Source organism: Sphaerodactylus townsendi, linkage group LG10 (assembly GCF_021028975.2).
Source record: "Sphaerodactylus townsendi isolate TG3544 linkage group LG10, MPM_Stown_v2.3, whole genome shotgun sequence".
In the NCBI taxonomy this organism is placed as follows: domain Eukaryota; kingdom Metazoa; phylum Chordata; class Lepidosauria; order Squamata; family Sphaerodactylidae; genus Sphaerodactylus; species Sphaerodactylus townsendi.
Genome location: NC_059434.1, coordinates 67,813,865 through 67,841,041, shown reverse-complemented (window position 1 = coordinate 67,841,041; position 27,177 = coordinate 67,813,865). Strand labels below are relative to the sequence as shown.

Here is a 27,177-nt window from a genome sequence, read left to right as displayed (position 1 = left end):
CCACCCACCCACCCACCCAAGCACCCGAATTTTCCACCACCCCACCCACCCAGCCCACCCCACTCACTCCACTCACTCACCTCACTCTCACTCACTCTCCACTCTCTCACTCACTTCACACTTCATCACCTCACTCACTCACTCACTCACTCACTCACTCACTCACTCACTCACTCACTCACTCACTCACTCACTCACTCACTCACTCACTCACTCACTCACTCACTCACTCACTCATTTATCTAAAGCGGCTTCTCCATAAGATGTTCCCAAAACAGCTTACAATAACACTGTAATTTTATAGGAACAAATAAAATCAGCAATAACCAATATAAATAAGTAAAACCTATACAATTACAGAATTAAAAATAAAAGCAGATGAGTATATTGAAACAATTTTGGCAGACAGTTTAGAAAAGATATTGATTGAGGGCAGTCCAGGTGAAACGTAAATAGCTGGGCATGTAGTCAGGTTTTCATAGTAGTGGTAGAAAGTTTCATAGGATGTCTATAATATAAAGGAGGGCATTTCCAACAGCCAAACTGCCACCATGGAGAAGAGCTCTCCCTGGTTGCTACTGCCTTTACTTCAGACCATAGAAGTGCATATACCAGGGCTTCAGATGTCAATCTTAGATAGCTGGCCATTCCATATAGAGGACACATCACGGACAATACATAGACAGAAATGCTGCTCTGAGGTCCTTGGAAGAAGGGTGGGATAAACATATGACAGAATGTATAAATAAATGCATTCTCCCTGCCTGATTGCCTGTTTTATGTTCTTGCAGTTTGCTATAGTATTCAAAACACCCAAGTACCGAGATGTCAATATCATAAAACCAGCATCTGTTTTTGTCCAGCTACGGAGAAAATCTGACCTGGAGACAAGTGAACCAAAGCCTTTTCTGTATTATCCTGAAATCAAAGGTGAATTCAACAACTGACATACTGAGTTGGTGTCAGGATAATTTGGGTGCTTGAAGTGTATCTTAAGCCTTTAAAAGAGTTGAGTATTTAGCACGTAACAAGCAATGACATGTACGTGAGACGGATACATGAGAGGGAAGAAGTGAGCTCATAATTGTTAACATAACTTTCAGGAAGTGATGTGTATAAGGGAATTTCCAGGTTTGGTGTTGGTTTGATGAACTCTGAACACTTCTCTCTTTTTTTGGATTCAGAGAACTTTGTGGCATATGCTTGAACTTTACAAAGTATTTTTTTTAAATCCCTCAACACCTCCAGATTTGTCCTGGGGGTAGATGAGTAGGTGTGTGTATTATTGGGGGAGGGGAATGCCCAGGTGATCTACTTCTGGGGCAGGTCTGTTTCACTTAATTGCAACATATATTCAGGCAGCATTCTGTTAATTGTACCAAATGGTTCAATTATGTACTTTATGTACAAGGTTCAAAATATGTACTTTTCTTTTAGGATTCTTGAGTCTTGGTGTATCCAAAGACAGATGTTCCTCTGGTAGACTCACTAATGCAAGATTGGGTTTGTAGGCCTGGGCGGTAATGCAGGGAGTGGTTTTAGGGGGAAGGACCACACACCAGATTGGGGAAAATAAGCCACCGCAATATTAAATACAGCTGCAGGCGCATTGGTGCAGCATGGGGATGGATCCAACATCAGGCAACCTGCCTGCCGCTCAATATAGCATTGTCCGTCTCCAGGCCACCTGCTGTGAGAGGAAGAACCATGGAATGTCAAGCTCTGGGATCCCACATGAGCACAAGCTGCTGTGAGGCTCCCCTGCCACCGAGCGCCAGCCAGTAGCCCCCAAGCTGGGCATGCTGCTGCAATAGCTCCATCCCTCAGACCCCAAAATGTGGGAGGCACCACCTCCATCCTCCCAATGGATCCATTGCAATGTCCAAACCACCAACTAAACTGTGACAGAAATGTAGAACCATGGAGGTAGATGGGATCTCAGGCTCATCTAGCCCACCCCCTGTCCAATGCAGGGAACTTACAATTACCTCCCCCCACTCCTTCCCCAATGATCCCCACTGTATGCCTATAGCAGGGGTCTGCAACCTGCGGCTCTCCAGATGTTCATGGACTACAAATCCCATCAGCCCCTGTCAGCATGGCCAATTGGCCATTCTGACAGGGGCTGATGGGATGTGTAGTCCATGAACATCTGGAGAGCCGCAGGTTGCAGATCCCTGGCCTATAGGAAGGCAAAAGTCCTGCAGGATGCCTGGCCAATCTGGCCTTGACCCCAAAGTGGCAATCAGCTCTACTCTAGATAGGGCCTCAACATCCAATCAGTGGCTCATCCCTTCCTGCCTTCCCTCTGTCTAAGAGCAACAAAGGATAACCAAGAATGCCCTCTGTGGATGGAAGGGAGAATTTGCTCCCAGAGAGGGCAAGACACATGTGGCTGCCCAGCTAAGTAAGGGAGGGCGGACCTGGACAACAATCCTTCTTATCATGTCTGGACAGCATGGGGCCACTTTCTCTCATCCTGACCTAATTCACAGTGTTGTTTGTTGGGGCATGTATATCCCCACAGCTCCTTGGAGGAAGGGTGGTTCAAATATGACATAGACTGATAGAAAATTGACTGGGGTTTGCCTCATCTGGGTAATAAAAGAAACTACCTGACTTATCTTATGTCTCATTTGTAAAGCACAGACCCAGCTACAATTAGGCACCTTATTTGCCTATGATTAATCAGAGGTTCTCAAATTAGGTTAAAGGCCTCCTGGGAGAAGCTAAAGTATGTAGAAGCTCTAGTCTGTTCGCCCTCTATAGTCTAACCTGTTGCATCCAACTGTCTCCCGCCTATAACTCCCTTCATATTCTGTTTTGCCTTTTTCACATCATTTAATCTTGCAAAAAAAACACCCACTTTTTTTTTGAGGCGACGTGAAACAGGATTTTCAGAACTGGCACCACAAATTGTACATTTACCTAGCAAGAAGTCCCACATATTTCAAAAGATCTAACTCCCACCTACGTGTGCTGACGTTTCCTGTTTTCTACTGGGAGGCCTAAAGATTGCCTGAAACACGTGCGGCAATACCACACATACACTGTAGTGTCTGTGATGTGTGCTTCCCACCCCCCACCCCCACCCCCCCACACACAAACACAACTGGTGTTCTTCAGGAACTTTGCCCGAAATTTTCTGTGTTGTCTGGAGCTGCTTGCCGTAAAGCACAGGAGAGGGGCTGGCTCTGAAAAGGTGGGTTCTAAATGCCCCCCGCTGCCCTTACAGATTTATTACTTGTAGAATTTGGGATATTTTTGAGTAAAAGTGAGGCACGGATACCTTCTTTAGTTTACTTTAGGAAAGGCGACAAAATCGAAATGCTCAACATGTAAGTTGTAGCAGGACAGAACAATGGCCTTGGAAATAGAATTGACCTTCTCTCCCTCTCTTTGTTCAAAAATGCAGATAAGGAAGAAGTGCAGAGAAAACGACAGAAGCTTATGCCTAACTTTTCTGATAGTTATGGTGGAAGCGGAGCAGGTGCTGGAGGAGGTGGAATGTATGGAGGAGGAGGAGGAAATGGTGGCGGTGCCGGATCAGGTAAAGACGAATTAGATCCAGTACGATCAGCCAGATAAACATTTTGGAAATTTTCAATATTTGGCAACTCCGTGCTCAGTGTGTTCCTTAACCTTCATAAGAGCAGTAGTCCTGTGATGCTTGCTGTCCCAACTGAGTTCCCTGCAAGGAAATTGTATGACCTGTCTGATCCAAAGTCTTTGTGGCAGACCTGGGAAGGATATGGGGATAATGAAATATAGGAGTTTCAGTCCCACCCCCCTTCAGTGGTGTTTTCCCATCCTGAAATGTCCTTTTTATCTACAAAAGTTCATCCTTCTTTCTGTTTCTTGATTGTGCTTCAGTATGTCAGAAAAATTAGAAACTATTTTTATAAATAAAGGCCCCATCTGAAACTACTGATTTATATTGACTTACGCTTATAACATCTGGTATTATTGCGAAACAAGTTGCATGTAAATTTTTTTTTGTTGATCTGATGAAAAAGAATTGTTGAAAAATGCTAGAACAGAATGACAGAAGTCTAATATGAGTTCCTTACAGACTTCTTCTTTAATTTGTACACTAGTCACTCTGTTGGTTTTGGTGGCATTGCTGTTGTTTTGGTACAGATATAGTAGCCTTGACAAAGTCCATTGATTTGCAGATCAAAAAGGGATGCATTCAATCCTTTGGTGTTACAGAGACAATAAAGTAATTCTTACATCCCTAATTTTTATCTGTCAGGTTTGGAAGTACCAAATGGGCTTATCAAAAGTGTGACAATTCCATTGATTGAAGGGAGGGTGGATAATCGGAGCAACCTTAATTAAAATACATTAACTTTAATTCAGAAACAGTCCCCAGGACAATTCCATATTTGGCTTACATTGGTTGATTACCTAATTGAATATATTCCCATGTAAATATCTCCCTGTCCCTAGAAAGTGAGCATATCATGACTGTATCATTTGCTGCATGATTTAGTTTTCTGCATGATTTAACATTTAAACAGGTAATTCTCTACCCTCCCGTGAGTATAATTTTAGGAACTCTATACCATATGATTGATCCACACGTGTCATTTGACTTTGAGTGGCCATGATTCAAGATATGGTAATGGAGGAAAGCATCTGCATATTCCATCTGCCATAGTTGGTAGTAATCACCTATACACACTCAACACTAGAGTCAGTATGCTTCTGATTTCTGGCTATTCTACCTGTTTCTCTCCCAAGGATCAATGAACTTGAATTTTTTTTTAAATGCCCTTCTTTAAATATGGTAGGATGGTTCATTCTGTTTCTTTATGAACTTTTTACTCAAAGCAATTGCTAGCATTCATCAATTCCATAAAAAAATAGAGTAATATAATCCTTGTTAGCAGCCTAAATAGTCCAGATTAACCAAATTCATCAGAGCTCAGAAGCTAAGCAGGGTTGACCAAGATTAGTACTAGGGAGACCACCAGGGAAGTCTAGAGTTGTGACAAAGAGGCAGGCAATAGCAAACAACCTCTGTATATCTCTTGCCTTGAAAACTCTATGGGGTAACCATAAATAAGCTGCAACGTGACAGCATTTACCATCACCATATATGAGCTGTGCTTAGGCATCTAACAGCTGTCCTAAGCAGAATTAGTTACACTGCGATAAGACTTTTTTCCCTACTGAGGGGACTCAGACAGCCTCCTAAGAATTCAGGGATCTAGCTTAATTTTGAAATATAGACTCCTCAGTTTCCAGGTGTTTGACAGATAGTGAGTACGTAGGCTTTAGGTTTGCCGCTGTGAGCTAAGTTTTGTGGTGCTCAATGAGATTATTGAGATCACTGATGCTTAATATATATATTAAAAATATATATTTATTTTCAGGTCAGTTTTAAAGGAACAAAAAGAGCAATACAGGTTATCTAAGTAGATAAAATAGAAATCTGTCTTAGGCACAAAAATTTAAACTTGTTATGACTTCAGAGAGTAGTTAGACTTTTCTATAATGTTGTCAGGCTCTAGCCACTAGGTTGGATTCAGGCACTAGATTGACACAGGATACCACCCATGCCAACCTGCCCTTTTCCCATAGACTAAACTGAACAAGGTTTGCTCATCACAAGAGACAGACCTAACAACCAAGCACCGTCTTCTCTCCCAGAAACAGAGTTAACCCACTCTGCTACCTTTAATTCTGTTTGCTGTTTTTCCTGAGCCAGACATGAGCTGTCCCTGAGGCAGTTGAGGCAAAACTCAACTCCTTCCTCTCCTGTTTTCTCTCCTGCATCTCACTCTCCTTACTGAACATGGTTAGATGTTAGAGTTTACCTGAGTGTCTGATTTTCCCTTTGGGACAGGACAGCTTCCTGTCTGTCACATAAACCCATAGAATCATAGAGTTGGAAGGGGCCACACAGGCCATCTAGTCCAACCCTCTTCTCAGTGCTGGATCAGCTTGAAGCATCCCCAACAAGTGTTCGTCCCACCACTGTTTGAAAACTACCAGTGAAGGGGTCCCACCACCTCCCTATACAGCTGGTTCCACTGCTTACTCTGAAGAAAAAATTCCTAATATCCAGCCAGTGCCTTTCTGTTTGCAATTTAAATCCATTATTGTGAGTCTTATTCTATGCTACCAACAGGAATTGTTCCCTGCCCTCCTCTAAGTGACAGCCTTTCAAATACTTAATGAAAGCAATCATGTCTTCCCTGAACCTCCTCTTCTTCCATCAAAATTTGTTAAAGTCAATGGGTTTCTCTTAAGATGGTACTGAAAAGTTGCCTTTGTCGCTGTATGATCAGTGTTGGGTAAAATGATTACATTCTGGAGTTGGTCATTTGAAAAGAGAACTTCTCTTTGTCTGCAAAAAACAGGAGCTATCTGTTTGAAGATGAGCTTTTTACACTGAATGTTGGATTGTGTGCTATTTGTTTTTACACTAGAAGCTTAAGAGTGACATGCTTTCTTTGCTTTTGTTTAGGTTATGGATACCCACCATATGGTTATTCTGGTTATGGAGGAATGCACTTCCATTCCAACTCAAACAAGACCGGTGCTGGAATGAAACATGGTAATTATCAGCTTTTGATACATTATATTTTATCAAAGCTGGGAATATCAGCACAATTACTCCTAGGTAGTATATGAATAGTATAAATGGTTACTGCATGAATGTCCAGAGATGGTAAATGTCGCTAGCAGATCATGATGTCAATTTGCCTTTAATTTTGTTTTACCAATAGAATTTAATCAGTATGAAAGAATCAATATTACTTATTTCTGTTCTTAAGGAATCTCAAGCAACGAATCTAAAAGGGAGGATGGTGAAAGTTGCCTGAAGAGCAGTAAAAAGCACAGTGTGAAATTCAAGGAAAAAGTAGAAGCTGAAGAAGGAAGCAAAATCGGAATTTGCACTGCTGCCAATCCAGAGGACACGGAGATTAGTATACGAGGTTGGTGCACGGCTTTCTTCAGTGTCATTGTATTCATCTGAAAAGGAAAAGGTTGAAGACTTGGATTTTGCATGCAGTGTTGATTTTCAGAATGGCAAAGTTTGATCAGTATTTGGAACAGAGGTATCAATTCCCTAAACTGAGCTCTTCTAACATATTCATAGATGCTAAAGCTTTTGCTATCTAATAACAAATAAGATTAGCACTGCCAGTCAGTCTCTGTGAAAGGCATTACTGTTATAATGTTTATAATAGGATGGAATCAGATGTTGTTTGGATCTTATAAATAAAGGATTGGTTCCTATGTACTGAGAACATTTCCCCTGAAACCTCTGGTGCCCTTTCGGATCCAGAAGGTCAGAGGCGACCTTGGGAAACAAAGTAGGATATGGCACAGGGGGTTCAGTAGTTGGCAGAATTCCTCCACACATGCGCATCCTTCCCCATTTATACCTTATGTGACCTCTTGTTCATTTTGGAAAGACCAAGGCCCCTTCTGCACATGCAGAATAATGCACTTTCAGTCTAATTTCAATGCACTTTGTAGCTGTGTGGAATAGCAAAATCCACTTTCAAAAAATTGTGAAAATGGTTTGAAAGTGCATTATTCTGCATGTGCAGAAGGGGCCCAAAACAAGAAGAGAGGGTGTGCAATTTCTGCTGACTTCCCATCAAATTTCCAACCCCTTCACTGCCTATTTTGTTCCTGAGCTTTCTCCAAAGAGTAGGAAGAGAACCCCAAACGCTTCCTAGACACGTGGAACCATATTTTGGTAGCTGTCCTTCCTGCAGTAATTTGTTCCCTCATTTGCACTGTGGAAGTAAATAGGATTCTGTGTAGCATTTTTGGCAAAATAAAAGCATAGATTGTTAGGTGTAGGAGAATGTTGCTCTGTTGCAGCGTGTCATGAGCTAAAACAGTTTATTAAATCTGAAACTTACTAAATTATTTTGAGTTTTCTGCAGGCATGTATTGAATCAGCTTTGAAGTATTTCAGTCAGAATTATTTATGGAGCAAATTAGAGATAAATGGAACATACTTTAAAAAAACAAACTATTTTGCCCTTTGGAGGTTGCCAGCACAAAAAATGAGAAATAAAGTAAAATATTGACACCTCAGGCCAAGAAAACAGTGTTCAAAGGCTGGAAAATAACAAATTTCCTCAAGAATGAATACTAATATGCTGAGTATTCAGTGTTAGAATGGACATCCACTTAGTGTCTTAGACTCATAGAGTTGGAAGGGGCCATGCAGGCCATCTATTCTAGCCCCCTGTTCTAAAGAATCTACTCAAATAGCAGTCACCATGTTTTGATGGGGTGAGATTCTCGGTTGTGGGGGGAAATCTCTTGCTCCTCACCCAGTGGCGTAGCTATGGAAAATGGAGCCCGGGACAGACTCTGAATTTTCCGTCCCCTTCCCCCCCCCCCCCCGCCCTGCTCGCATGCCCCGCCCCCGTGCCCCCCCATGCTCCACTTACCTTAGCTGGCAGCCAGGCCTGGCAGGGCAAGAGGGGAAGTAGGAGGGGCATGACTGGGTCTGGGCACAACGTCGGCCGGCCTGGTGGCCTGGTGGGCTGATGGAGAACACACCCACGGCCCACAAGGCCAGCTGACGGGCGCAGGCCTTGTCCCAGGTGCACCCAGGCCCAGTCATACTCTTCCTCCTTCTCAAAAGTGTGGGGGGCAATTTTCCACACACACCCCATGTGATGCAGCGGGGGGCTGCCCGGGGCAAGTGTCCCCACATGTCCCCGTTGCAGCTATGTCTATGTCCCCACCAAACACCAGGGCAGGGGAGATACTTTTTTTCTTTTCTTGTATGGGTAGTGTGTGGCCACAGAGACCTCCGTAGTTACGCATGAATCCTAGGAAGGGGGAAAAAACCGTCCTTGTGCAAAGGAGCCACAGCGTTTGCTGCTGCTTCTTGAATGGGTAAGCTTCTCAAGTGTGAAGGAGAAGAGGGGGAAACAGGTTCATTCATAACAACGTATACTCATTATGAATGAGCTGTGCGGAATACACCTCAGTCAAGTTGAATTTCGATTGTTTCACTGGAAAATTGTGTTAGAGTGACAGTGATCTCTTTCTTTCTCTCTGCAGATAGTTTCTTTTTGGAGAAGGCTGTAGAACTTGCTAAGCGTCATGCCAATGCCCTCTTCGACTATGCAGTAACGGGAGACGTGAAGATGTTACTGGCTGTTCAGCGACACCTTACCACAGTCCAGGATGAAAATGGTGACAAGTAAGCCTGTAATTCCTGCTCTTTCTGTAAAATGATGGATGACTTATTTTATGTCCAATGGAAAAGGTAATTCCTCAAATCCTTGAAAAAGTTATTTCACTGTGAACTTATTGTAGAAAATTATTCCTCTTTATCATGGGGATTTTTTTTTTACTCTTAATGTTGATGCTGGAGAGATGAATGTCATATTGTTCTGTTTATAGTTGGCTTCTCACTTTTGAGATGATGCGTTAAAGGGAAAGTAGCAGTTTCAAAATGAGGTCATGTTGCTGTGATTCATACCCTGTAGGTGCTTCTCATTTAGACAGAGAGCGATGGTTTGACTCATCTAACGTTTCAAAACAGGATGCATATTTCTGGCACCGGAACTCTTTTTTCCTTCTAGAGCAGATAAAACTTATCCTAGGCCTTTTCCAGCATGCCTTTCCCTTTCAAAGACCCCAACAAGCTGGGTTTTTTTCCCCAAAAAATGTGTTCATTTCAAGAGTATTTGGTTGATAGGTGATTGAAACGGTTCAAAGAGATGGTGATAAGATGAATGAGATGAAAGTGGAAGATTGTGGTGAGCCAGCCCAAACTTGAGATGGGTCTTCCATCCTCTTCAGAGGTTTAGGAAGAAGCTCTGTATTGAGGTGCTCCACAAATGGCAGCAGCCTCAGGTCCATCCTATGACCCCCCAACCACATTTTAGAAGCATTTGTAGTTCTTTAAAAATTGTAGCGAGCCCCTATCTGACTCAGGCACATGGTGTGGTGACCCTAGAAGTGTGGTGCCTCCCCAACTTTTTGGAAGTACCAAAACAGCCATGGGGTGCTGTTTCTGCGCTAAAAGGGCACTGAAGGGAACATGTGGTCCTGGGGTCACTGTACTGTGCACCTGATCCAGATTGGGGCCTTGCAGAAAATTTGAAAGAACTATAAATATCTAAAGATCCACATATCTCTCACTATATGTTGCTGTGTGTCAACTATGGATGTCAGGTCTCTACTGATTGTTCTCCTACTTAAGGTAGCCCATCAGCTAGAGATCATGCTTTTTGTATAGTGGATCCATCCATATGAATGAGCTCTCTGAGGAGGTGTGGGGGATAGTATCTGTAGAGGGTATGAGGAAGCACTCTAAGGCTATTTTATTTGCTGAGGCTTTCAATTGTGTGTGGACCCTGAACAGCCCTGCTTAGACCAGGTTTGTCAGAACTAAGAAGGGTTGGCCATGATTAGTACTTGGATGGAAGATTGCTAAAATAGACTGAGATTGCTGTGCCAAGATAGGTGTGACGGCTTACAGTAAAAATGGTTAATTTGAAAAGGTGCAGTTCAGTCAGAACAGGAGCACATTGTGTTAACCACAGCTCCACCTGTTTTGGCCAGCTGAGATGCAGCAGCCAGGAGCCACAGACAGGGTGTGCTCATTTTATAGGAGCACCAATAGCATAGTGGTTAAGCGCAGGTGTACTCTAATCTGGAGGAACCAGGTTTGATTCCCCACTCTGCTGCTTGAGCTGTGGAGGCTTATCTGGGGGAATTCAGATTAGCCTGGTCACTCCCAACACACGCCAGCTGGATGACCTTGGGCTAGTCACAGTTCTTCTGAGCTCTCTCAGCCCCACCTACCTCACAGGGTGTTTGTTGTGGGTGGGGAAGGGAAAGGAGATTATCAGCCCTTTTGAGTCTCCTTACAGGAGAGAAAGGGGGAATATAAATCCAACTCTTCTTCTTCTTTTTCTTCTTCTTTTTCTTTTTCTTTTTCTTCTTTTTCTTTTTCTTTTTCTTTTCTTTTCTTTTCTTTTCTTCTTCTTCTTCTTTTTCTTCTTCTTTTTCTTTTTCTTTTTCTTCTTTTTCTTTTTCTTTTTCTTTTTCTTCTTCTTCTTCTTCTTCTTCTTCTTCTTCTTCTTCTTCTTCTTCTTCTTCTTCTTCTTCTTCTTCTTCTTCTTCTTCTTCTTCTTCTTCTTCTATAAAAGCAGTTAGAGTCTGTCAGAGATTGAGAGATTGAGCCTGTCACAGTGAAGAGTCAGACACAGTCCTCTGATTCAGTCAGTTAGAGATTGTGTCTAGAGACAGAGAGAGAATGGCAATCAGCCAAAGTTCTCTTAATTGATCTCAAAGACTGAGAGGCAAAGTTCCTTGTATTCACCAGAGGCTAGGTGGCCAGGTGTTGATGGAAGACAAGAGGGAAACTTATTTCACGTGGACACTTGTAAGACCACACAGAGGGCTTGACTATTGTCTCAGTAGGAGACCGCACCTAAATATTGGGACCAGAGAGTTTCTGAGGGCATGTTAGCTTAACTGGCAGAGTTAATTGAGGGTTTAGAGAAACCCCAGAGCTTACTCTGTCCCAAGCCAGTGTGAAACCCTTTGGAGTAAAGGGTGGGTGCTTTAGGAGAGTGTTCAGGACCATGTAGAAAGGTTTACCCTTAAAAGAGACAACTGTGTGTGTATGAAGCTACATCTAGAAACTGAAACAGCCATTTAAGTGAAACTGCATTTTATTTGTAACATCTAAGCAATATCTGCCAAAAGAACAAGAAAGGCATAAACCTTCTCTATACAATCAAACTGAGAAGAAAAAGCCTGTAAATAAATTCTAGTTAGTTTTATCTGTTTAAAAGCCTCTCTGAGTTCCATTTTTCCCTCAAAAGATAAAAGGTGGCAGCGTACATTTTTCCTGGCAGGATTTTGCCTAAAGGGCTTGTGTGTGTGTGTGAGTGGGGTGTGCCTGGGCTATCATCAGCTATCAACTGAGCCCCTACACACTCTCCCCTGCTAGGCCTCTGTCTATGCGAGGGACTGGACTGTGTTGCAGTAGGCAATGGCAAAACACCTTTTCTCTTGCCTTGAGTGCCCTATAGATGGAGTCGCCATAAGTTACTTTTGACGGAATAGCACATTCTTCTTCTAAATGGAGGCTGCAGGCATTTTGAAAGGGAGTCAGGGTTTCATGTATTTTGTTTGTTTTAAAATTTGGATTTGTAAGCCACCTTGAGCCACGAAGGAAAGGTGGTATATAAATGTTTTTATTATCAAAGTGGTGTGTGTGTTTTTCCTCTTAGAACAAAATGCACACTGAAAGGTACGACAGACAGGAGTCTGTCCTGCCCCGAAAGGAAACCCAGCCCTTCAGATGAGGCCATAGGTGTGCTTCTCCAGCATCCCATCACCTTTGAGAAGGGGGAAGAGATGTTAGAAGGAACAGAGGCGAAAGAGAGTGGAGCTCTGCCTCAGGGAGAGAGCAGGGACAGCTCAGGTCTGGCTCAGGAAAAAGAGCAGACTGAGTGAAAATAGCTTTGACTGGCTGGGTGGCAATGCGGTTGAGCTCTATCTCTGGAAGAGAGGAGAGTGCTCGTTTGTTAGGCTGGTCTTTGGTGATGAGCCAACCTTGTACAGTGGACAGCCGAATCCGAAGGTTGGGGGAGGACAGGCTTAGGGACCTCATTGGTGCATTCTCAGCACCTCATTGGTGCATTCTCTCCCAGGTCCCCCCCCCCCCCGTCATGTAACGGGCAGGGAACAAATGTAACACAGGGAGCGTGTAACATGTAGCGCAGGGAACAAATGCGCCAGTGGCCAGCCACCCCTCAGCTCCATGGCAGGTGAACCTGGAAGTCTGGGTTGCTGCAGAACTGTGCTGGCATCCAGAACGGACACTGGTGTGTGTGTGCAGCGGGGAGGGAGGGGCTGACCAGGACATTCCCGGAGTGCAACTGGCATTAGTCAGCTTCCACCCTGGGTTTGTGGCCAGTTGCACCGTTGCCCCAGACCTGGACTTGGGGCATAAATCCATTGAGCACCATGAGGGCTTCCCAGCAGCGGGGTGGGGTTGCTTTTTCCCCCTTCGTCTGGAAAGCCCATTGGAGGTGGCACAGAGCCGCCTTCGCCACACCTCCTCCAGCCACTGCAGGGAATCTGGATGGCACTCTTAGTCTGATTCTGGAGAAAGGGCAGGCTGGTGTGGGTGGAATCCTGTGTGACAGAGAGGATCCAACCTAGTGGCTAAATAAAAGTCTGTTTGTGCCTGAAAGCATTGCAGAAAAGTCTAATCACTCTCTAATGTCATAACCAGTTTAAATGTTTGTGCCTCAGGCAGGTTTCTACGTTGTCTACCTAGAGACCCATAGTGCTGGTTTATTTCCCTTAAAACTGATCTGTAAATAAATATATCTTCTTAGTTTTGTATGTATTAATCCCAACTTCAGTGATCTCAATCTCTTACCTCACAACAGAGAACCCAAAGCTTATACATACACTACCTGTAGATCACCTGGAAGGGAAGGTTTGTAATTCAAAACAAACCTAGTCCCCAAAATTGAGGCTGTGTGTACCTTCTTAGTCGGAGGGACGGGGGGAAGGCTTGTCACAATGGGAAATTCCTTTCTTTGAGAGAGATTAGTTCATATATTGTAACATAGCTGTGGATCTTGTCTTCATGCTAAGCCTCTTGATCTGGTTCTTCTGTTGTTGATCTGGTTCTTCTGTCTTGACTGGGAGGAAGTACTTGGAGAAGGATAATTAGACGCAGAATTCGTAGGAGGGCATGCTGATCTTTAAGCTCTTTAACCTCAGCAATCATCCTCTTGACCAACTTTCTTTGAACCGAATTTGTACTCTGAGAGCCCAAGGACAGATGTTTTGGCGGATTGTTCTACTGTTGTGAAATTCTCTTTCCCTGGAGACACACTGAAATAAACAAGCGTTTTGCAGAAGTGATAGAAGACTTTTTTTTAAAGAACTGATTTGTTCGGATATCATTTTGATATCTGCTCCCTTTTAATATTTTAAATTAGTTTCAATAATTAATAGTTTCAATAATTAAGCCACAGGATTTACTTTAAATAACAAAACCATAGGATTGCTGATAGAATCAAATATCAAGCATGTAATATCAAATGTGTTGAGAGTATAAATGGTAATACATTAGTGTTATTCTTCAAGTTTGTTCTTCCAGCACTACATGGAAAAGGAGGGGAAAGTGATTGTATTTAGCTAAAAAGAACTTGCAAATATCTCCAAGCACATCATTTATTCCTGTAGTATTGTTATTTTTTTTATTGGCAACTAAGATAGTTGAACTCCAGGGGATTTGTATTTGCAAACTCATAAGATACTTTTTTGAACAACTGATAGCCAATGCAATCCAGGCTTTCTTATGTGTAATGTAGCCTCTTGGCCAAAATAGGATGTAGTGACATGAATATACACGCCATGTGTGATTCAGTGCTTATCCTGATGTGGCTTCAATCCCACTTACTTTATAGCTCCAAACTGTCTAAGAAATCCACTTCTTGGAACCTAAAATGCAGAGAGCTATAATATGGACTTCCAAAACAATGTTCGTAGCACAAGACTTCATTGCATGAAATAAGAAATTGACCCTAAAGATTTTCCATTATTGTTTTGTTTATTCTGTTTACCTACCTTTTGATGAAATACAGTTATATTCTGGGCAGGGCAACACAACATGCTGAATTTATATATATTCATGGATTATTGCTGTAAACTGAACTGAGCCCTGCTTTATAGGAAAGGGTGGGGAATACATTAAATAAATAGGTAAATAAGATACACATTTAAGTATGTGAAGCAGAAGGAGGGTAATGATTTTCATGAACTTTACCATTTTCCCATACTGAATTAATTATTAAATAGGAATCAATACAATCCTCGAAACTATGATCACAACCCCAGAGAAAATGGGATTTTGTAAAACTACTTTTTTCCAGTGTGTATATATCAAGTATGGGTTTTCCCCTTTTTACATTGTGCTTTTTCCAGTTACCCATCTGAATCTTATAATACTGACTCACATTCTGCACTAAAATGAAAAACAACAATGGCCAGCCCAACATTTGGGAAACCCCCACGGGAAAAACAATTTCTTGGGTAGGTCTCAGGACAACTCTAGGAATTATACAAATTCTGAATATATTTCCCTGCAAAATGGTGAGGCAGTGAACACTTTGCAGACTACTGTTTTCTGCCTTTGACATCCAGCATTGAAGGGTTCTATACGCATTCTTCCTACACAGTTTACAATCTGTTTACCATAGACAAATGCAAACCTGGTCAGCTGTAGCCTTCTTCATGTGACTATATCCATTGATATAAATTCCTGGAAGTGTGGCTGTTCTGTCTGTTCCCTTACATCCAGAGGAGCAGCAGTGGCGCAGTGGTTAAGAGCAGGTGTACTCTAACCTGGAGGAACCGGGTTTGATCCCCCACTCTGCCGCTTGAGCTGTGGAGGCTTATCTGGGGAATTCAGATTAGCCTGTGCCCTCCAACAGATGCCAGCTGGGTGACCTTGGGCTAGTCACAGTTCTTCTGAGCTCTCTCAGCTCCACCCACCTCACACGGTGTTTGTTGCGAGGGGAGAAAGGAAAGGAGTTTGTAAGCCCCTTTGAATCTCCTTACAGGAGAGAAAGCGGGGATATAAATCCAACTCTTCTTCTTCTTCTTCTTCTTAAATTGTGTTCCAGCTTTGTGATAACGCATGAAATGTAAGCCCAACAGGGCCAGTCCTTCCATTCATGTTTTCATACCCACAAAAATGACCATATTCTAATAAAGCGTATTTCAAAGTAAATAAATGTAACTCTCAACCTGTTCACTGTCTTGCAACTTAGACGCATATTTCTTTTTCCCCTTCTTTTGACCAACACCAGTGTCCTTCACTTAGCAATTATTCATCTTCACGTGGAGCTGCTGAGAAACCTCTTAGAAGTAATAGCAGACCTGAATGCTGACGACGTTCTCAACATGAGAAATGACCTGTACCAGGTATGAGACAAGTAGGGAGGATGACCTTTCTCTTAGCATCTTTGCTGTCATTTGGCTGAATTAAATGAAGCAATTTTCTTTAATGTCTGTTGAACTCTGAGCAATTAATCTGTGCAAAGTTAAGGTAGTTATGTTTTTGGGGACACAATGACATTGAGAACAGACTCAGGTGTGGGGAAAACACGAGGGAATGAATTTTTCCATTCAGTTTGTAGTTTTTTGGGCTGTCTAAGGTTAGTTTTTGCTTTGCAGCCTTATGTTATTTTTGTTGTTTTGAAGACCAAGATGTTAATCGTCAGGAACAGGGCTAAGTGTGGTCTAGCATGTCAAAAGGATTAAGATGTGAATTACCTCCGTGCTTCTTCTTTAGCATGAAGCACACTTTTGGATGGGTGATGTTGAAAAGGCCTCAGGGGCACGTGTTTCAGATGTGATTCAAATGAGACAGACAACACGAAATTAGCTGGACTCGTTTTTTAGACCAAGTTTCTTCCTTGGTCTGCACTCCTTGAATGCTCAGAACCCATCGGGGTCTGTAGAGATAACATACTCCAAGACTGCTTCCAGCATGCCTTTGACAGCAATTACCCTGCATGCTTGAAGATGCTAAAGGCCTTGCAACCAGTAGCTACTCCTTATCATTACTTTTTGGCACGTGCACAGACATCATAGGATGAATGTAATTTCATGAGGGAGGACGGGCATCACTTAGATCTATTTCCTAATGAGGGTAGCAGGTTGCAAAATGATGGAAACTTGGCAGGAGAGTATCTGTGGAACAGAGTACCTTTACCTGACTTTGGTTGTGTTGCCAGCTGTGTCCTTTCCTGGAAATGCGTGGCTGAAGTTATTCATGCTCTGTTCCCTTCCAAGGTAGATTGTTGCAATGTGTTTTATGTGGAGATACCTTTGAAACTTGTTCAGAGACTCCAGTTGACCCAGGACATTGGCACTAATGAAATGAGTTATTGGAAACATACTTGATCAGTACTGAAAGAACTTGCTGGTTTCCCGTTCATTTTCAAGCACAGTTCAGAGTGGTGGTTCTTACCTTGAAAAGTCCTAAATAGCCTGAGGCTGGTGTATCTGAAAGTCTTCCCACTCCCATAGAAATCTGTCCAACAATTACAACGTTGTTCTGCGTGCCCTTGATCTTTCAAGATGGTGGCGGCTAGATGAGGCAGGACTTTGTATATGGACCTACCTTACTTACACAAGGATGTGCCTTGGGAGTCATCTGTCGTGATAATCAACTTGAGTTTGTGATCGATTGAATTTTCTCTGGGTTGTTTTTGTGTATATTCATTAGCATACACTTGTTTGACTAGTATTATTTTCTCCTTTTCAAACAGAGTCCTCTACACTTGGCTGTCATCACAAAACAGGCAGGAGGGGTAAAGGCCTTGCTGAAAGCTGGGTCAGATGTGACTCTTTTGGATCGGCATGGGAATTCAGTCTTGCATCTGGCGACCAAACAAGGGGATGAGAAGGTATTGAATGTTCTGCTTCATCACAAAGAGGCATCTCTGATGAAAGACCTTCCTAATGGTGAAGGTAAGAAAATGTCTCATCGGAGGATTCTCAGAATTTCTAGTTTCTAGAAGGTCAGAGGGCAGTGTGGGCATGTCTTTCGAGCCATCCAGAGCTGCACAGGAAGGAAAGGCAAGTGCCTCGCAAACATCCTGGGCTCCATGTGGAGCCACCCCTGTGGGCAGCGTCAGTGTCGGGACTACCCATACAGGACTGTGCAAGCAGTCCCAATGCACCACCGGCTATGGCCGTGCAGAATCGTCCTGAAGCATACTAAAGAGAAGATGAAGATAGATGGAAGACTCAGGTAAGTTCTTGTGTAACAACCTCAAGAACAAGCAAGTCTTCCAACTGAGTATATAAACATCAAAATCTTTAAGATATCTTCAAGATGTTGAAGACAGGCAGTTCCAGATCTCCCGTTTCACAGCGGCTGGACTGCTTCGTCAATGACACTGAGTTTCATAGCCTGCCCATAATGTGGGTGTGATTTTCCAGCCTATAATTGATATTTGGCTATCAAACGATCCCAACCATTTCAGGGGTTAGTCGTTCAAAGTGTTATTTACTAGACATTACCTTGAAGTTTGTATACTCAGTTGGAAGATAGTAAGATTTACCTGTTCTTGAGGTTGTTACACAAGGACTTACCTGAGTCTTCCATCAATTTTCATCTTCTTTTCTTCAGTGCACTTTGGACACAACTTTTTCTTCAGTTTGCACTTAAATTGCGTTGTTGTAAACTATATTTTATATGGGTATGCATTGGTGATTATTGTGACTGTGCTTTCCATTATTGTTGCCTTCTGACATTTTGCACATTTAATACAATATTCTTGTGTGTCTTTACATTTTGGTAGTCGTTGGTGTGGTAGGTTTTTGTTCCGGTTTATTGTTACTTTCTGCCATACTGGCTGTTTTTCTTTTTGACTGAAGAGTCCCTCCATCTACAGAGGCAGCAAACTTCTGAGGAGGCAGCAGTGGGGGGCCTTGACCTCTATGCTTTTTTGGGGTGGGGGAGTCATTCAGGGCAACTGGTTGGCTTCTGGGGGAGACAGGATGCTGGACTAGGTGGACCACTGGTCTGATCTAGCAAGCTGTTCTGATATTTTTAAATGCATGGTGTATATACTTCCAGCACATATCGGTGTTAAATTGCTCAACATATCTAGGTGGCATTGGCTGTGACTACTGTGTGAGATCACTCTGCTTAGTTTCATATACATTCCAAGATTTGCATAGAAATCCCTTTCAACTCCACAATCCCAAGGATTTTTTTTGTTCTTTCACTGTGTGTATATCTGCTGTTTCACTTCATGTGTCGGATGAAGTGGGCTACAACCCAGGAAAACTCTTTTAGCAACAAATCTATTAGGCTTTCCAATGCATCAATTCTCCTTTGGAGTTTTCATCTCATATTTGGTTTTCCTTTTTCTGATGCTCCTTGTAGCATGAACTTCCTCATGGTCGCTGTGCTGTTTCTGCCTTGCAGGTCTGAATGCTGTCCACCTAGCTGTACTGGCTAATAGCACGTCTTGCCTCAGACGCCTCATTGCTGCTGGAGTTGATGTCAACGCCCAGGAACAAAAATCTGGGAGAACTGCCTTGCACCTGGCTGTCGAACAAGGAAATATCTCTTTGGCAGGCTGCCTTCTGCTTGAGGTGAACATCAGCAGGGCAAAAACTTTTATCTGGTTCCTTTCTTCTTTAAAGGAGGAGCTGCTCTTCTTATTGTAATCCTCCCACCTGAGTCAAAGTAGGCAACACACAGCCTGCAAGCCACACCCAGCAATAGCGCTGATCAGGCATATCCTGGAAGCAAAAATTCAATTGAAATCATTGGCTCCATGTGTGCCCTTACTATTTTATAATTCAGGTTCTTCCTTGAGTTTCTCCTATTTATGAATAAGTTTGTCATTTCTAATTTCTGTGGATTGTATTACCACAGACACACAGTGTGTACTGTGGGGCCCTGATCCAAGTTGCACCATAGTTTCTGTGGGAGTCTCAATTGAATCATGTTTTGAAACAGGTCTCAGTTTTCTGCAGGCTTTTTTTCTTCTGAGGTGATAGGAAAATAGCAATAGCTGCATTAGGTTAACCTGCATTTTTCTCAAACCGTAAAACAGGGTGATGCCAATGTTGACAGCGTTACGTACGATGGGACCACTCCACTTCACATAGCTGCTGGAAGGGGTTCTACAAAACTAACAGCGCTTCTCAAAGCTGCAGGTAAGGGCCATGGATGGCTAAGGAAGAATAGGGCCTCACTGGCATGCAGACCAAGAAAAAAATCACCATTAATCAGTGTATTTCAGAGACTGCCTAAAGGCATTGAATCACTTCCCAAATATTTTTATTGGATAGGCCAAACCAATGGGAAAGTCAGCCCCTTTGAGTCTCCTACAGGAGAGAAAGGGGGGATATAAAACCAAACTACTCCTCCTCCTCCTCTTCTTCTTCTTCTTCATCACTACTACTTTCTAGTTCTACTGCTATATCAGAATGCTGCCTCAGCGACAGCAGGAGCCAATGGGCAGAATTCCTTTCAGGGTCCTCAGATTTAGCTGCTCTTATGTTGTTGTCTTGTGGCTCTCTCGTTAGCCGGCTCGTTTCCTTCCTGCTTCCTTCCTACTTGTTCCTTCACTTAAGCACCGTTTTTGAAGTCCTTGCCTTTGTCACACTTATTTCAGCTGTCTTTCTGTTTACCAGCTGCTGTAGTACATCTTTCTCCATTTCCTCAGCAATAGCCTGATCCTTAAATGTGTTGAAGTTTCCTCAGAGCCTCCTCTCTTAAACAGCTGCTTCATCTTCCAGTTCGTTGTCTTCGCTGCCCTTTTGTCAAGTCTTGTTCTTCGCTTCACGTTTCTTTCTTGGACTGTTGGCTGCTCTTCAGTCTCCTTTCTTCTGGATATCCTGTTGCTTAGACTTTCTACTTTTTAAGGCCTCTTCACGGTCCTCAGCCTTTTACTGTGAGGTAATAACAGCTAAACTGACAATTCCCCTTCCTGCGCAGAGTTTGTCCTGGGAAGGGCTTTGCTTTGTTACCTAGGTAACTGGATGTCAGGTCAGCCAATCACGGCCGTAGGCTTCAGCTTCACAAGCACAAATAACTATACATAATTGCACTCCTTTAGAATAGTTAGATTTACTGAAATGTAGCGTTTGAGCTCCCCCTACTGGTTGAACACATCTGGTGGCAAGAATGGATTTAAAAAATCATGTTTGGCATTTAAGACTCTAAAACAGGGGTCTGCAACCTGTGGTTCTCCAGATGTTCATGGACTACAAATCCCTTCAGCCCCTGCCAGCATGGCCAATTGACAGGGGCTGATGGGAATTGTAGTCCATGAACATCTGGAGAGCCGCAGGTTGCAGACCCCTGCTCTAAAAAAATAGAAAAACAAGAGAGAGGAATAAGAAACAAAAAGAATTTTAAGAACTAAAGAATGTTCTTTTAAGGCCATTTTTTGTCATAAATTTCATTTTTGTTTTTCCTCCTTCTCTTCAGGCCCAGTATCATAATTTAATACTTTTGGGTTTAACAGGCTGAAGTTAGTCCTAACAGGTCCTTGATGATGCCCAGCTGTGAAATCCTACAGGGTTGAGGTCTGACTCATTTAAAAGATTACCTCCCACATTTTTTAAAAAAGATCCCTATGTGCAGTAGCGTTTCCTAAGAGTGAAGAGCTCCCTTTTAATTACTCACATATGCACCAAAGCTTTTCCAAAAGGATATTTAGAGCACAATTCACTAGGCCGGGCCCTTGCACATTTCAATGAGACCTGCCCAGGAGAATGTCTTTCCTTAACCCCTTAGTCCTGAGCACCTGGGGGTGGGAAGTGCCATCAAGTGGCAGCTAATGGTGACGCCATAAGGTTTCTAGGCAAGAGAAGAATAGAGGTGGTTTGCCTTCCCCTACATAGCAACCCTGGACTTCTTTGGGGGGTCTCCAACCCAAGTACTAACCAGGGCTGCCTCTTGCTGAGTTTCCAAAATTTGATGAGACTAGCATAGCCTGGGCCATCCAGGTCAAGGCCCTAAGTAACTACTTAAGTAAAAATAAGCCACACAGATGGTAAAGAGATTCTTTTGGAGTCTTACCTGCTTATTAATCTAGAAGAAACTATTCTAGAGAAGCCATTGGGACCTGCCATAGGTTTGGAGAGCGCTACTGTAAGATGTCCTCCCTGGGCTGCCACCTCTTGCTCATGCCCAGACGCCCTCCTATGGAGAGAGTGGGAGTGTTACTCTTCCATGGTTCTTGGTAACCCTCCATCCAAGTGCCTCTTCTAGGCTGAATGGGAGATTTCCTTCTGGGCTGAATCCTCCCTTCCTGATGGTAACAGATAAGCCACGCATCTTTGCTTGCAGATGCCTTACCATACTGACCATGGAAGGCAGTAAGAGAAGTCCATGTTTGTTCACCAGTATGTTTCATGTAACTGTTAAGGTGCAAATCCCTACATTGAGAACTTTGAGCCACTGTTTGAACTGGAAGACGGGAATGATAAAGACAGTGACGATGAAGAGGCTACCCCACGAGCAACACCTTTAGACATGGCAACGAGCTGGGAGGCAAGTGACCTTTGGTGCCACATTTCAGAAGTTGGTAAATCCTTCATTCTAGGGGCAGTGGCCCTGCATCAGAAGTAGCTGCTTCCCTCCACATAGCATCACGTGGAGAAAAACATGAAATGGAGCCAGTGTGAAATGTTTCGTTGTCTGAGAAAATGCAAATTTACTTCTATTTTGTTTCATTTCGTTTATACCCACCCTTTCTCCCTAGTGGTGATCAATTCATTTCTCCCTAGTAGAGACTGTGGACTCTAGGGGTACATCTTCAGTTTCTCCTTCACACAAGGAGACTGCTGAAATGAATGGGGGGAAAAAGATAGATACAGCTGGAAACTACACACATTCTTCATGTTCTGAAGGCATAGGTTGTGCTCTTTATGTCAGTGAGCCAGACCTTTTTGAGAAAGTCCACTGTTAACAACTACACCATTCCAGATTGCTCAGGACAGATAGAAGAGGGACCAAAATCCGGACTACTTCTGTCTTTGCTGTCAATTGCTGCTAATAATAACGTGTGCGGTGAAATTATAACTGTCTCATGATGACTCCAAAACCATGGAGTTTTCAAGACAAAAGAGGAGCAGAGGTGGTTTGCTGTTCCCTTCTGCTGCAGTCTCCCTTGGTGGTTTCCCATCCAAGTACTGACCCTGCTTAGCTTGAAGCTCTCATTAGATCAGGCTAGGGAGGGCTATTCAAACTGCCAGCTGCAGATACGGTTGTAAACAAAGTTCATGGGAATTTTATTGCTTTGCAATGTAAACTTTAAGATGCATGCTAGTTCCCAGAGAGACTATTTAATACTGTGCAGCCTGAGAGGGAAAAATGGATCAGATTACTGATGAACTGAGCAATATAAGATTATGCTTGAACTGAATGCTGAAAGGTGAGAATGAAGATTGTGTTTTGTTTTTAATAGTCATGCAAGAAGTTTACTCTGTTCCTTTCAAACAGGTGTATGATATCTTGAATGGCAAACCCTGTAAGTCAAAGGTGGCTTCTGATGACCTTTTGACACAAGGTAAGAAAATTTAAATGAGAAAAAACAGACTCTTCATTCTACTATTGTGCATGGCTTGTTTGCTGTTGCAGAACAAATATTTCTCTATAAGCCATTCGTTTTGTTTCAGGCATATTGAGGTTTGTACAGGGCTGGTTGGTTTGGGTGGAGAGTAAGGCCTACCATAGGCAGGTGAGTTGGTATAAATATTTTTTGTTCCATACCAACTCTGTGATCTACAATTATTTTTGTCATGGGTGTGCAAAAAGCTGCTTCCTGTCCTGGGCGCTTCACAATAACTTCAGCTGCAAGTTTCCTGTTCTCTTAAACAAATCCATCCTTCTCTCCCTTAATGCCCCTTAAGCCTTCCATTGCTTCCCAGAACAGCCATGTGGTGCTATCTCTCCCTCTTCCTTCAAATTATACTATATAGTCAGTGGTGGGATTCAGCCGGTTCGCATCACTTCGGCAGAACCGGTTGTTGAAATGGTGCTTGTAAACAACCAGTTGTTAAATTATTTGAATCCCACCACTGACTATAGTCCTTATTACATTTTGTCCCACCCGTTACGTAAAGTGCTGAGGACAGTATATGTGGTCCATCCCACACATATACATACACAAGGACACTTTATCCTTGTAACAACTGGGTGAGGAGCATAAGATGGAGAGCTGCTAACTTGCTCATGATCAACCATTGAGCATTAAATGAAATATTAAGTGGGTCTTCCATGCCCAACTGTGTGTTATCCTTGCCTTTTCACTCTTCTCAGTTGCAGTTTAGACTGGATCTTTGTCTGCTATATCAACTTGTAGAGGGCCAAATAATCAAGTAGTCTAATATATAGGAGTGCTGTGTGGTTTCCGGGCTGTATGGCCGTGTTCTAGCAGCATTCTCTCCAGACGTTTCGCCTGCATCTGTGGCTGGCATCTTCAGAGGATCTGATAGTAGGAAAGGAAGCCAGCCACAGATGCAGGCGAAACGTCTGAAGAGAATGCTTCTAGAACACGGCCATAGAGCCCAGAAACCACACAGCACCCCAGTGATCCCAGCTGTGAAAGCCTTCGACAATACAGTCTAATATATAGTTTTGAAATTATTATTGTAATTTTAAAGGACAATCCCCTAGCCTAAGTGTTGTGAGTTTTTCCCCCTTTCCCCCCTTTTTAACTGTTTCAACAGCTCTATGAGAGATGGTTAAAGCTGAGGAACAGTTTAACTGTTTCACAGGCCTACCCATCAGCTTCTTGGCTGGGAAAGAACTTGAACCTACCTGGTGTGCCATATCTAAACCCAACAACCTAGCTATTGTCGCACACTGGTCTTCATGACAGAAGTAGCTAATGGGCAGCAATCCTATACCCGCAGAAGCACTTGCCAAGAATTTATTGGTGTCATTATTTGGGATTAAAATGGACTGACGCAGCAGACCCTTAAAAATACCTCATGTCTGGCATCTATCCGAGAGGACTGAGACTCAGTGCTGGGCATGCAGAAGACCCCAGATTCAATCTCCAGCTAAAAGCATCCGATAGCAGGAGAAGTGACTGACCTCTGAGACTCTGGAGAGCTGGTTCCAGTCTGAGGAGATAATGCAGATTTTGCTGGATCAAGCTGACTCGGTACAAGGCAGTTTTATGTGGCCAGATTTGAACTCAGAAGGCTTACAGTACTGCAGGCTTATTTGTAGTTTTTTTTTTTTGCAGTCTGCTATATATATATATAAACCTTTATTAGGCATAGAATCCATATAACAGCCAACATTGTCCAAACAAGTATCCCATACATGAGAACCATCGCAGGTAATCATTTCAAAGTTTCTATAAGGAACCTAGCTACAAAAGTTAAAATCTCGGAGGTGGAATTGTTTAGTAGAAACGTAATCTTCCCCACAGTAGAGTATTCATTAAAGATTACAGGACAAAGAGCAAAAAGTCTGGTCCTAGATCCCTCGTATTTGGGGCAGCCGAGCAATATATGTTCCATGGTTTGAATCGCTGTGGTACAATGAGGACATTTCCGCTATATATATAAAACTATCTGTTGTCATTTTAGGAGTGATAGGTAGAAAATGTGAGGGTATGGGGTAAAGCCCCAGTAGCAGAGTTGCACAACACGCTGGAACGCAGTAGGAAGTCAGACGCACACAGCAGCTCAGCTTCACAGAAGCGGTCCTACTTTTATTTGTTCACAAATATAGCTCACCCAGACAAAGTGCTCCGCCTGGCAGTGCGAAGACAAGTGCCTCTCAGACTTAAGTACACTGCAGCCTTATATTTGGTTTACTGGCCAATCACAGTTCTATACCAATTAAACCTAGAATGAGGCTGTGTCATGTGATATCTGTCAGTTAGATTTTGATGATCAGACACCAGTTACAACAGAAGGCTTACAGTACTACAGGCTTATTTGTAGTTTTCTTTGGCAGTCTGCTATATATAAAACTATCTGTTATCATTTGAGGAGTGATGGATAAAGAATGCAGCCAGCATTTCAGATTACTTCAAAGATGGCGGTACCTGTAATTATGGATATTACATGTGTTCCTTTTCACCATTTGCAGGGAATATGAAAGAACTGAGCGAGGATGTTAAATTACAGCTTTACAAGTTGCTCGAAGTACCTGATCTGAACAAAAACTGGTCCATGTTGGCTCAAAAATTGGGCCTGGGGATACTAAACAATGCTTTCCGATTGAGTCCTTCTCCATCAAAAACTCTTCTGGACAATTATGAGGTAATCGCATCTTGAGTAGTTAAAGCCAGTGGTCACTCTAGCTGTTGTGTATAACCATCTGTGGCAAAATTCCTGTTTTGCAGTTTTAAATCGCAAAAGGTCTGCTGATTCCTCCACCTGCAAGAGCTTTAGTACTCAGTTTAGTGGAGGATCAGTCGATGCATGCACTCCTCTGCGCTTGATGAGCTAGTCTCATATTATCTATGTGCTTGTGGGGCTTGAAACTGAAAGTTCGGTTCTGATCAATGGCTTCTTTTAAAGAGGGCACAAGGGCAGAACCACCCATTTTAGGATTCTGTGAGATTGTTGCCATTGTAGTCTTTGCAGGAGAGGGAAGGCAGCATGTTGTAGTTCAATCTCATCAGATCTTAGAAGCTAAACAGGGTCCATATTTGGAAGGGAGACCACCCAGGGCAACTCTGCTGAGGAAGGCAATGGCAAACCACCTCTGCTTCTCACTTGCATTGAAAGCCCCTTGCTGGGATTTCTTTGTGGATTGTGACTTGTCTGCAGTTACGTACGCAGCTTTTGCCTATGCTCCTGAAGTTAGACAACCATAGATTTCCCTTGCTTGTTTCCCACCCCCTCATCCCAGCATGGCTATAGTTTTGATTTTGCTATATGGACCTTATGTTGTTCTTCTAGTGGTGAAGATTCTGTTTTTATGTATTCATTTTGAAGAAACTTTTTCCTGGGGTTAATACTTCTTAAGAAGCAAGCCTTTATTGGCATAGAAGGGGTTAATACTTCTATGATCTCAATGGAGACACAATTCCAGAGAACCATAAACTTGTCAGTCAAGAAATGAGTCCCTGTGTTGGAACACTGACAATACAGTTTATTGGGAAAGCAAGACTTGTCTCAGTTAAATTAACTTTGAATTTTTTGGGTGGCTTTTCCCTCCTTCTTAGGTTTCTGGAGGTACAATAGGAGAGCTGGTTGATGCCTTGAGAGACATGGACTATCCAGAAGCTGCTGAAATTATCCAGAAGGCATTGTCCGTCTCATCTAGTCAGCCCCGCCAAGAGGAGACGAAAGGTGAGCCACCTTTCCCTCCTTTGAAAACACAAATAGGAAGATTTACGTTATGCCACTCCGTGCAAACTGCAACAACAATTGGTCCAGTGTATTCATTTCCTATTGTAGAGACAGTACTAGAAGACAAACAGTGACCTAGTTTCAAGTCCCTGCCTAGCTCAGTGGGCAGTCGTAACTGAGTCAGCCACTCATTCATATTCTACCTTTCAGGGCCCTCGATAAGTTAAAATGTTGTCCTGCGCTTCTTAGAAAAAGAGTAGGATACAAATGTCTGTATGGCCCCTTCCGCACACACAAAATAATGCGTTTTCAAACCACTTTCACAAC

The 27,177-nt window shown here is 42.9% G+C and overlaps 1 protein-coding gene across 1 annotated transcript in view; it reads left to right on the top strand.

Annotated features, from left to right (window-relative positions):
* The window catches only part of NFKB1 (nuclear factor kappa B subunit 1), a 77,154-nt gene that overhangs the window by 47,413 nt on the left and 2,564 nt on the right, over positions 1-27,177 (top strand). The window contains exons 11-23 of the mRNA XM_048509220.1: positions 792-930; positions 3,416-3,550; positions 6,479-6,568; positions 6,789-6,950; positions 9,055-9,196; positions 15,855-15,969; positions 17,322-17,523; positions 18,992-19,161; positions 19,629-19,731; positions 21,954-22,078; positions 23,030-23,096; positions 25,640-25,812; positions 26,724-26,850. Coding sequence (XP_048365177.1) covers positions 792-930; positions 3,416-3,550; positions 6,479-6,568; positions 6,789-6,950; positions 9,055-9,196; positions 15,855-15,969; positions 17,322-17,523; positions 18,992-19,161; positions 19,629-19,731; positions 21,954-22,078; positions 23,030-23,096; positions 25,640-25,812; positions 26,724-26,850 — 1,750 coding nt within the window. The remainder of the gene's footprint in view (positions 1-791; positions 931-3,415; positions 3,551-6,478; positions 6,569-6,788; positions 6,951-9,054; positions 9,197-15,854; positions 15,970-17,321; positions 17,524-18,991; positions 19,162-19,628; positions 19,732-21,953; positions 22,079-23,029; positions 23,097-25,639; positions 25,813-26,723; positions 26,851-27,177) is intronic.